Below are 12,547 nucleotides of genomic sequence, written 5' to 3' on the forward strand. Positions count from 1 at the left end.
CTACTCTTGGAGGTGGACAGACTATAGATGACTTAAGTGTCCTTCGCCACTCCCGTTGCTTAAAACTGATTAAAATTGTACTTCTCTACATGTTAATCTATAATCTTTTAATAACGAATGTACTCTGTATTATCATGATAATTCTATATGCAACAAAATAAACTGATATTTCAATCAATTACACATCAATCAATACTCTTCAGAAATGAAAGTGTCGCAATGACACAGACTCACACAAAAAAGGACACAACAGAGAGGGCGGGGAGAATTCAAGTCAGTTTTTAATTGAGCACACCACTCGACGTACATTATAGAAACGAAGCGAGTATATATGGAGAACTCCCATTATATACTCTTTGATAATATATATGTGTAATTTTTTATGCTGAAATAATAAATGAATATTATATATAAAATTCATAAATTAATTTATAAAAACCAAAATGAATCACAATTTGTTGACGGTAGTGCCGCTATACCCGCTTTGTATGTTGTGCGCTAGCATAACTCATCTATAATTTATATCATACATAATAATAATATTATAATAATTAATAATTAGTATAAATCATAATATGTTCATAGCAGAAATTCTGCATTTAAGATATTCGTAATATGAAATCTTGCCCTAATAGCGACCGACGGGTGTGGACACCACAGCACTGTTTGTTATCTGCGCTGTCTATATAATATGCTATATAATTGCAAAAAACCCTACCTAATTGCCATATTTTTTCAAATATTATAACCCTAGCCTTATTTCATTCACATTATCCAAAAATGAGCAAAGATACGTTAGAACCTTGAACTGGACTAATGGCAATTCCCATTTTTGCCAAAAATTGCCGCTGGCTCGGGAAAGTACGTCGACTGGCGCTGCTCCAAAATTAGCGCGGTTAATATGGGAGCATATAGCGAGTATACAACTATACCCATTTCAAACATTGTGGGCCAAAACGGTTTCCTACGTTATCGTTTGACCGAAGCGAAAACACGCGTCGTTGACGGAAGACGTACGACGGACGACGAAACCCATTGGCAAATAGCTCAGGCTTGACGATGTTCAAGGGTGAGCTTAAAAACGGCCGAGTATTTTATATACATGTGTGTTGAAACCAAATTCATGGCATGTTTTTGTGTCATAAATTTCGATTTTTGTTTATGGTTGGATTTTTATATCACTATAACATATCGATTTTATATCCACATCATAACATTCGATTTATCCACATATTAAGCATATTTATCAATATAAAATTTCGATATTATCGCGGCGATATTATTTATTTTTATATCAAAAATAGAGAATCGAATGATTCGATGCGCTGAATCGAATGATTTGATGCTGCGCATGAATCGAATGATTCGCGATGCCGAGACGCGTGATCGAATGATTCGATGCGTGAATCTGATCATGTTTCGAGAACTGCGTAGATCGAGATCATTCGATGTGCGTGAAATCGAATTGATGCCATCGAATCATTATTGATGCCGTGAACTCGAATCATGTCGAGTGACCGCGTGATTCCGAATGCCATCTCGATGGGTGAATCGAATGATTCGATGGTCCCGTCAGGCGCATGAATCGAATGATTCGCATGCGTCGTGAAATCGGAGATGATTCGAGTTGCTGTTGCAATCGAATGACTTCGATGCCTGTGAATCGAATTAGTTCCGCATGCCTTGTTGAATCGATATCATTCGATGCGTGAATCGAATGACTGCCATCGAATCTTTGATGCGTTTGAATCGAATCATTCGATGCGTGATCGAATGATTCAGAGTGGCTGTGAATCGAATGATTCGATGCGTGAAAGTCGAATGATTCCATCGAATCATCTCGATTTCACGCATCGAATGATGCACTCGAATCATTCGATTCACGTATCGGATGATTCGATCCTGAAATTTAATCTATTACCTTGCCACTGTTTCCGAATCTGAGGCGCCATCTATCAAACAACTCTGGAGCAAAACGGGCCACTAGTTTTCAACTTCATAATACAATACAAAAACTATATCAAATACATAATGCTGACAATCTCATTCTTAGCATTTTGGCGTAGGATTGGATGTAGAGGATTGGCCGCGAGAAGACGGCAGGAGCGTAGAGCGCAGAGTGCGAAGAATGTGGAGGACAGTAGAGGAGCGGGTAGAAGCTGAGTGGAGTAGAAGGGGAGGAAGTTGTGTGGGGAAGGAGAAGTGGCAAGAATGGGGGAGGAGGTAGAGGACGGGGGTGAGAACGGTTGGTGGAGGAGAAAGTAGGGAGGAGGTGGCGCGAGGAGGCAGAGCGAGAAGTTGGTGACGGCAGGGAGGGGGTCGAGGGTGGTAAGTGAGTGAGTGAGAAAGGGAGGGAGGCGATCGAGAGGTGCGCTGCAGTGAGAGAGAAGAGGGAGGGAGGAAGCAGGGGGTCGAGGTGCGTAAGTTGACGCTGAGATGGAGGGAGGGAGGGGAGGAGGGAGAGAGATGTGCCAGCGATCGAGCGTCTTGTGACTCACCAAGCGCCGCCAGAATGCACAATATATTGTAGCGGCGCAAATTCCAGCACGCAGGACCCAATGTGATGGCTCGATGGACCGGCCCGAACGAACGACGAACGCTGAAATGATTATTATGCTTGCATAAAGATCAACCGATTAAAACAAAAATCGCACATTATTGAAACAAAATAGTATTGCCGGATACGATAGAAAAAACGATCTTGCTGCTTCTTTTAAAGGTTAGAAATAGGAGAATAGAGCTGCTGAGTGAATAAAATTATTGTCGTTGTCAATACCCGCTGGAGTTGCCGTGTCTACTTTATTACTTGATGGCCAAAATCTCGTTGATAAACGGTTAGTCGAAAAAAAAACCATATTCAACAACAAGGTAACCCGGGTAATTACTTGGAAGCCATGCCGCATAGATACATGCTTCTACGGCTATTTACTAACCATAACGTTCCTTTCGCCAACGTTTTTGAATGCGTTATTTTATGGTTCGTATGAAGTGAAACGTTTTTTACCAAAACGTCGTAACAACCGTTGTCTAATGGAAATGCCGCGGCGCCTGCCACATTAGGTGTCTCATTTCTTGTTTTTATAGCGTGATGTTTATGTTATTTTAAAACGTTGCTCAAAAACGTTCTATTACGGTTAGTTAGGAACGGACTTACATAATCTTTATAATTTAAGTTAATTGAAAAACGTTTGCCAAAATCGTTTGTTAATGGCCCTGTCACACATTTTATATTAGCCCCACACAGAGCGTATTGCAGAGGGTTTTCTATTATCGTACTCAATCTTGATATTCTTTAACTGGTTGTGCTGCTAGCGAGAAAATATAGAGAGCGTAGACCTACATATATTTGCACACTGACTTGGCAACGCGTATATTTGGTTGCAGTGTATAGCAGTGTATCGATGCTCAATAGTGGCAACATAGATATCACAACACAATATTTATGATATATGATTATATATATATATCAGGAGTAGATAATAGGGTAATTAAATAGGGTAATAAAACCCTAACCCTATTATCTACTCCTGATATATATGTGTGTGTGTGTGTATATATATATGTATGATATGTATCATATGAGTGGCAAACAATGATTTAGCGACATCTGGCGGAAACGAGCGCGAGTTTCTTCTAGTCACACGCGCCAACGTTCTATAGTAGTTACAAGAAACTATAGACATTATTACCTCCGCCAAGGATTATTATGTTTTCGCCCCTGTTAGTTTCTTGGTTTGTTGGTTTGTTGGTTTGTTGGTTTGTTTGTCTGCAACAGGAAATCTGAAAACGTTACGGACGGATTTTGAAGATTTTTTTGGACGGGTACGTTGGTCTTGGGCCAAGAACCAATCGATTAGATTTTGGTGGTGATCCGGATCCAGATCTGGATCCAGGAATTTTTTGAAGGATTTCTCATCATTGATGGTAGTGTAGCGGTTTACTCTCTTGCGACTAGCCCGTGACTTTATGTCTACTGTATTCGCCTGGTACGTGTGTCTAGGAGTTTATGATGTGTCACCGCGGCGTTAAACCTGACTACAAATTAGATCGATAGCTATATATAGTTTGGGCAAGTAAAAGTGAACAAACTTGGAAATCATAGGCTACGAAATGCTATCTCATTACCATGAGATTATTATGTTATATCATTACCATGACTTCTTATCGACTTTCTTCAATGTGTTTGGCATCTTTGTTAAAATAATAAATGACTATATTAGATAATTTGACATCTGTTAGAGAAATCCCTTCCTAGTTTGCCCATAGATGTAGAATCTATAAATATTATGTATATATCTATATTAAGAGTACATAATTAATAGAGATCTATTATGTATATCTATTATATGAATCTCTATTATGTATCTATTAAGTACCTCTATTATGTACTCTTGATCTATATCTATATGTAGATTCTATATCTATGGTTTGCCTCAGTTATGCTCGCATATGGCACAATCGCCATTAAGTGTATATAGTTGTATAAGCGATTGTTTCAGCGTGCGCAATCTTGAGATTGGTCAGCCAATAGACATATACAAACATTTGTATCAACAGTACATAATATAGAGATCTCTATTATGTACTCTTGATTTGTATATATCCATGGTCAGCCAAACTGGCAGGAGGGAGTTTGTGTTGGGAGGAAATCCGCAGTTTGGGCAGCACGATCACTGCGCCAAGTTTAGGTACAACCATAGAAATAATATAGATGTATTATTATATAGAGAGAGTGTCTCTATATATTTCTATAGGTACAACAGTGCCAATGCAGAGTCAAACAACAATAGTGATAGAGAGTAGAAGCAACGAGTTCTCAGTAATTGAATGGATGCCGTGTGCCTGGACGTGGACGTGACAGGGCGTGTGTCGCCGGCCGCGAAATTTTTTTCCCCAAACGGTATAACCACAGACTAACGGTATAACATAGGAAGGATTTAGGCGCCTTCTGATTGGCTGGAATTTGGCAAGATGTCAGCTAGCCTCCATGACTTGTAGCCAAAATCCCCAATTATCTACCAAAAACTTTCCCGAACTTTCTGTAAGTTAGGTTAAAGTAGTTTTAGCATCGAATCATTCGATTCACGCATCGAATGAATTTGAATCGAATTATGAAACAGAATACATGCCATACAAATTTGCATACATTTATTAAATAAACTAAAAATGTCATAACAATTATAGACTCAAGATAACAAATACATAATAGAAAGCCAAAATACAAATGTAAGCAATTTGCCTATAGTAAATCTGTGTGCAGACCATACAAATATAAAATGAATACACAGTCAGACAGATATGTAATTTTGACTATCATCATGTAAATTTGCTTATCGAAATAAATAGACGTCAAAAGACATAGATGAGCTCGGAACTATACTTCAGTTTCCACAGTAAAATTTAGTTGAAATTGTTTATTCTTTCGCATCTGTCATTCATTTAATCGTGATCACACAATAGACAATAATATATACATATTTTAAAGCAAACCAGCTGCATACACCTCTTTTCTAGCTACTAACCCTTGCATTATAGGTCTATAGCTAATTACATTCATGGCTCAGAGATATCCAGTCTCCTGTCCACCTCTAAAAATCGTATACATTACTAATCTCTTGGATGTGTTGATGTAATGTTTGATTTTGTAATCGTAAACTTGACTAGCAGAAAAAATCATACACTGTGGCCTCATTTAGGAAAATTCGCAAAAGCTAGCAAACAGATATGATGGGAAAACCTATAATATGATTACAATATGCAGATTGTGTCGTGAGAGAAGATACATAGTTCTAAATAGAAACCACTCAGGAATATATTTAAGATATTTAAAAAAAGTTATGCTGCTCAGGTCAGAACCACCTATAGATCATCAATAGCAATGCTAGCTTTAGACAGCCCCCATACATGTTGCAGGCTCTACACCGGTGCAGTTATTTATAGTCGCCTCTACCCTGTCATTGTAACACGTGTAACATCACAAAGGTGTAACTATGCACATTACACATCACACAAAATCCCTGATTGCAGTAACACTATTTAGTGTGTTAGACAGTCAGTGAAGTCCTCGGTTATCCATTATGCAGTTTACCCAGCAACATGCTTGAAGTTTAGGTTGCTTCAAAATAAAATCCCTTAGTGCAACTACCCTGAAAATACCGTGTTTTGACTGCCTCGAAATACCTGACTGCTGTTTATCTTAAGACTACTTTTACTTCGGCTCACTATAATACTGAATTGTTACCTCACACTATGTGACTGCTAGTTACTTTTAAATCGCCTTACTGGAGGTCACCTTTGAATTCCTAACTGCTGTCCCCCTTATAAAGCAGTAGCTGGTACCTTGAAAATGATTATTGCTGTTCCCCTTAAAATGCTGTAGTGTCTGTTACCATAAAATAGATCTCCTGCCAGCTATCTTGATATCCACAAGAGATACAGATGCCCAATGTTGGCATGCATGTAGGTAGAGGTGAAGTCACTACAACTGCTCCCATGCTCTATCTACATAGAACTGAACCACTGCAAAGTTGCCACTGACCATCCAATCACTCGCCTTCTCCTCAGCTTGCTTGTCTTGTCCCTCCTGCAGGCCAACCACTAAGTCGGCCTTCAACGTCCTTAGGACACAAAGGGGAGCCGGTAGGAACCCCTGCAGTGCGTCGACAAACGGCGTCGTATGTGGCCACTGGAGGTCGCCGGTTAACTTCCTGTAGTTCAGGTCGCCCTTAAACACGACGAGGTCAGAAGCGGAGAGGTCTTGATAGAGCTGTGGTGCCATGGCGCGCAATTCCGCGTAGTTGTGCGGCAGCGTCCAGAAATCATCCTGCTTCAGGAAGAACGTCTCGTCCTTGATATGCTGGTGCCACCTGGTGCCGAGTCGCGACAGCTCGCCGTTGTTCGACGCTTGTAGCATTTCCAGCGTCCACCAGAAGTCCTGGGAAGTCGTATCGGACACAAACCAGGGCATAGCTTTTGCATGTAGATGCACCTCGCTTGCGAGTCCCATCCGTAGCAGAAACTCTGCGAAGCAAAGGTCGCCAAACAGTTCGAAACCGGCATTGTCTAATATGATGTCGATCCTGCATCGGCCGCATTTCCTATTGGCGCACGACTTCAGATGGCGCCACATGTCATTAATCTGGTCGACGAGAATGTACGGCTGCAGTTCATCTAACTGCTCGAGAGGATCTGCCTTCTGGTAGTTTTCAGAGCCGCCGGATATGGAGAGATCATTTTTGTTTCCCCAAAGTGAAAGCTGAATACAACAAGATCACTTTGTATGAGTTACTTACTGACTAGCAGCAGCACAGGTAGAGTACTATAAGATCAGATACACAATATTCTTATACATGTAAGTTCATTATTAAAGAATATGGTTCTTATATGCAAATTACAACAGATTCACCATTCATTTTATTGAATATTTAGTAATTTTATCCTGTGTACATTGCTTAATTACTGTGAAATAAAAGCTGTCTCTAGGCAAGAGATTGAATCTCAATGCTCCAAAAATAGTTTAACCATAGATTTATCTGATGGACATTTAATAGATCTTCAGCACAAACTTAAACAAGTTGGCATAATATTAAACCGTTAACGTATACACCAGTTTCGTCCCTTACCTCTACCATGTGCCGAAAATCTTTCTCTAGTAAGTCCGCGTCACGGTGCTCATTGCTTGAAACAATATGTAGCAGATGGTTTGCTAAGGTAACTATAGGTGTTTGTGATGACATGAATGCTGATCTCTTTTGTTCCTCAAAAGGGTCAAAATCCTTCAGAAACATACTGAAATCAATGACCAAATATATTTGATTACAAATATCCCATTATAAGCAAAAAAAACCAAGGTTATGCAGCTTTCACATACTTCAGTGACAAGTCTAAATCAAGGACCAAGAGGTATTATAAATTCTACACACACACAAAAACAAAATATTACTATTATTAGTCTAGACACAAACTTTGCCAATGATATTCATTCATTAATATCAAAAATTACATTGAATAGTTTTAAACACAAAAATAACTATTAGTGCAATGAAAAGCAAATCTTAATCGAGAATAAGCAGCCCACTCCATTCATTAACAAAGGGTCTAACCTTAATGCCAGCGTTTCTTTTATACTTCTATACATAAAGCATTCCACATAGAGCCATGCATTGGTGAACCAACATGGGTCCATGCCATTCCTTTCCTTTTCCTTGTCATAGTACTGATTCCATAGTTCCACATCTGCATGCTTATCAGTCAGTTTGTACATGGGCTTGTTTGTCTGTAGCTCATATCGCAGCTTGCTAAGCCGCCCAACTGTCAGCTTGAAATCGTCTAATCCACACTATGATGGTTATATCAAAGGAGCATATTAACAAATATGTTCTGAAATCTTTTCAACAAGTATTCAATTGTTTTACAGTAGTAAAACGTTTTTGTACGATGCCAGTCACATACCTCACCATGCTTGGTTGCTAACACTGTTCTTTGCCTGTAGATTGTATCGACAGCTTTCGTTAAAATCTTTGGAAGACGATCTTTGATTGTTTTGTAGGCAAATGACCTGGAATGTGTGAATTCTGATTATTACTATAGTTATTACTTGGGCTAGCTAGGTTAGGTATACATAATTCATGAGAAAGTAGGACAACTATTTATATTTCTGCTGTGTTGACTTGAAATGTTTTATAGAGTGGACGAGGATAGAAAATGTAAATTACTTTTTACATCTAGATGTTAATGTGTACCACATGTGACGTGTACCACATGTACCACATTAAAATTATTTGCATACATAAATACAACATTAATTTATTTCATTAGTAACATGATACATTGATTGAATTAAGTTCATATATGTTGTTCTACAAATAATACTATGTGATTAGACTTACTAACAATACTAAGTGAAAGAGCTTGTTTGAAAATACTGATTTGAAAATGAGTTTCAAAAGGATCCATCAAATCTGGATCGCTGATTCAGGATCACCCTGATCTACAACACACAAACACGCATAAATCTGCCTTCAACGAATCACTGTTGGTTTATAACTAGCAACAAGTGTCCATTCGTGGAGTTACATCTGAACTCATCTCGCCCCCCGGGTCAACAATTTCTGATCCAGATCAGTGATCCACACAAACAAACACACGAGATGAATGGTTCTGTGTGATACAGATCATTTGATACATGCAAACAAACATGACCTAAGTTAATCACCGCTAGCACTTTTAGCTGATCATAAACTATCATTTGATAGATCAGAATGACAATTGACCCATTGGAGGAAAGCTGGAATTTGTTTTGGCAGAACAAAATCAACTTCTGTCTGACCCAAATCAGGCAGGCCTATCCGAAACGAACATGTACCCAGCCTAGGGTCAGATCCGGTGGATCAAGTTTTAAATTACATTGGACTGAATATAAACGGCGAGTTTGTGGAACCCACGTGATCGAGATCATGACAAGGCACTTGAGCCATTTCATTATAATGACTGTAAATAAACACAAATTGTGGTTATTACCAAATACTTAGTGTTTCTGTACTCTCTATCACTTAATAATTCCACGTAAATGCCAGTCAATTGCTCCGAGCTGCAATTGTATCGCACACATGCAGAAACAGAACGTTTCTACGAGTTCGTGCACAATGACACGCGTGATGTCAGAATGTGCTGCTGAGGAGCATTTGAATGCCATTTATGTGGAATTATTAGGTGATAGAGAATGACACTAAGACTTTGGTAGTAAATACAATGTGTGTTTTTCACGTTGAATTGCTGATCCGTTTTCACAATTGAATCATTATGAAAACGGCCCAAGTACTACTACTGACCACAGGGACTTGGAATGTTTCAATGATAAAATGTTGGTAAATAAACACTAAATGTATTTACTACCAAAGTTTTAATGTTTCTTTACTGTCTTCCACATATCATTACTGATAATTTCCTGTAAACGCCATTCAAATGCTCCCCTACAACACACCGCTGTGCACAAACAACAAGAATATAATAGAGCAGGAAGGAAAGCGTAAGTGCAAAATTCACACAACGCTCACTTTGTTTCACATAATCACAACACAAATACACAACTAACCGCCTCCACTTGGGTACACATGCGTAGCTAAAAGTTCACTTGTTCGAACTTTAATTTTGCCAACTGGTACTGCCTACTTTACCCAGAGATATCTGGTGAATTCCTAAGGTAAACTCCCACTCCGCCAAACGGTAAATGGAAGCAAGTGTCTGTTATCATTCGAAACTCACTCACTGCACTAATCGACTGCTTTGGCCAATGAACGTATTAAGTGTGACGTCATTCCCGCACACATTATGCTAGCTTGGCTTGGCAGGTCTCGAAATGGAGCTCAAAAGCGCTCATAGTCATAGGGTCTATGTTCCCCAGAATACCGCCGGAACGTACCCTGGGTACGTTCCGGTATACCCTGGTAACTATCTGATATGGTTAGGGTTAGGGTTAGGGAGTAGGTGTAGGCGACTCCTTAGACTCGTTAGTGGAGTAGGTGAGGTACGGTCCGGCATATTAGATAGTACCAGGGTACGTTCCGGCAGTACCCTGGGGGACATAGACCCTCTCAGCCTCAGAAGCAGGTACACTTCAACCCAGAATACAATCCAGTGCCATTACTCATGTACTTGATGCCACATTTTGGAGTGGGAGTTTTTGCATGAATTCACCAGATATCTCTGGGTAAATTCGCCTTATCCTAGGCAGTACCAGTTGCTTGGCAAAAATATATTTCAAACAAGTGAACATTTAGCTAAGCATAGACCGTGTACAAAAATGTCGGCGGTTGCTTATGGTATTTGTCCCGTGATTGTGTGAAACGATGCGAGCGTGGTGCGAATTTTTCAGTGATACGTACTCCATTAGGAGTGTTCCCAACTTTAAAGGAATAATAGGTCCATTGATTATGCAATGTTAACGAATGCTATCTAGAGTAACTGGCACCTTGTGTAGTTAATAAGTACATTACCTTATAGCCAAACGCGTATTAGTTTGTCCAATATCACTGCTAGTTACTAAGAAATGTCTAATTGAAATCCGTAAATCTGGTAATCTGGCGCCAACGCTAAATTGTTTGACAAGCAATATAGCCTCGAATAGGTTAGGTGACGTCACATGTTGCTACGGGTGTTGAGCAGAGAATTGTTTGTCCCGGGATGCTTATAACGACTAATGAGCTCATAGAATGTATCTCTGGGTGTATTCTCGGTATTGAGGCACAAGTAGATAACCGTGGGTGCTAATGAACGGGTACCCACGTCTTCAATTTCGGACACAGGTGTATTCGTTTGACCAATATACATAAATACGCGTAGTGCCGTCTGCTTTCCATGTTTAGTCTGTGGCCGTGGTTAGTCCGCGATCCCCCCAGTGTTGGCCCCCAACACAGCCTACTTCATTATCACGAGCGTCCGTGATTTGTACGTGGATTCCACGTTCATTACAATCAGAGCTACTGTTACGTATACAGTTACAGTACTGTACTATCGCTAGCGTGCCAGCTGAGCGCAATACAGCGGCAAGCGCTTGCAAGCTGAACGCTAATCACTGATGATAGCATTAGGTACGGCCGAGCATGCATGCGAAAATTTCCGGTGCACTATAAATCTGTATCACACCCGCTTCGCCGGCAGCGATTTGAAACAGTAGCCAACCGATTTTTGGACTGCGGATTTCAATTAGACATTTCTTAGTAACCAGCAGTGATATTGGACAAACTAATACGCGTTTGGCTATAAGGTAACATACTTATTAACTACACAAGGTGCCAGTTACTCTAGCATTCGTCAACATTGCATAATCAATGGACCTATTATTCCTTTAATTTCATTAATGGTCATAATAACATATATATATATATATATGGTCATGGTCATATATTAGTTTGTGGTTTAATGTCATTTAGGTTAGGGTTAGGGTTACGGTTAGGGTTAGGATTATCAATAATTAATCATTAACGATATCAAAGTTGGGAACACTCCTAATGGAGCGTTAGCCCAGGCCTACCCACCGGCTCAGTGCTCTATTTTGTTGTTTGTGCATAGCGGCTCCGCGATGCAGTTATTGATACTATAACTTAGGCACGAGCACATTAAAAAAGATATGTGAAAAACAAAATTAAAAACTTAACCCCTTAACTGTGTAGGACGTAATATTACGTCATGCACAATGTACACGTACATTGCGTAGGGCGTAATATTACGTCCTGATAGTGGCTCGGTTATTTCCGCAACTAAACACCAGATCGCAGCACTGAGCAGTCAACAAACACAATGGCGTCTTCCATCAAACGCAAGCTTTCTGAAGCAGAAGTTTTGAGGCGTATTCTTGAGTCAGACGATGATTTGTCGTCTTTCGTTGATTCAGAATCAAAAGATGAACCTGACGATCGGGATGAGGCGTATTTTAGCAAACGCTATAGTGACTTAGACACTGAATCTGAGGGTGATGGCGCCGGTGATGTTAGTGCCGGCAGTAGTAATGACCGTGACAATCTTATTCAGTTATTGCCGGCAGTAGTAA

At 39.8% G+C, this 12,547-nt stretch overlaps 1 protein-coding gene across 2 annotated transcripts in view; it reads right to left on the reverse strand.

Annotated features, from left to right (window-relative positions):
- Positions 1-5,131: 5,131 nt before the first annotated feature.
- The window catches only part of LOC106805959 (protein-glutamate O-methyltransferase-like), a 7,785-nt gene continuing 369 nt past the window's right edge, over positions 5,132-12,547 (reverse strand). The window contains exons 2-5 of one of the 2 annotated variants that reach the window (XM_014807765.1): positions 8,457-8,557; positions 8,103-8,338; positions 7,623-7,788; positions 5,132-7,255 (exon numbers count right to left, since the gene is read on the reverse strand). In XM_014807765.1, coding sequence (XP_014663251.1) covers positions 6,479-7,255; positions 7,623-7,788; positions 8,103-8,338; positions 8,457-8,459 — 1,182 coding nt within the window. In that variant the 5' untranslated portion in view covers positions 8,460-8,557 and the 3' untranslated portion in view covers positions 5,132-6,478. Of the gene's footprint in view, positions 7,256-7,622; positions 7,789-8,102; positions 8,339-8,451; positions 8,558-12,547 lie in introns of both variants that reach the window. The other variant, XM_014807764.1, reaches the window with a different exon arrangement.

The sequence above is a fragment of the Priapulus caudatus genome, unplaced genomic scaffold, assembly GCF_000485595.1.
Source record: "Priapulus caudatus unplaced genomic scaffold, Priapulus_caudatus-5.0.1 Scaffold134, whole genome shotgun sequence".
Taxonomy (NCBI): Eukaryota; Metazoa; Priapulida; class Priapulimorpha; order Priapulimorphida; family Priapulidae; genus Priapulus; species Priapulus caudatus.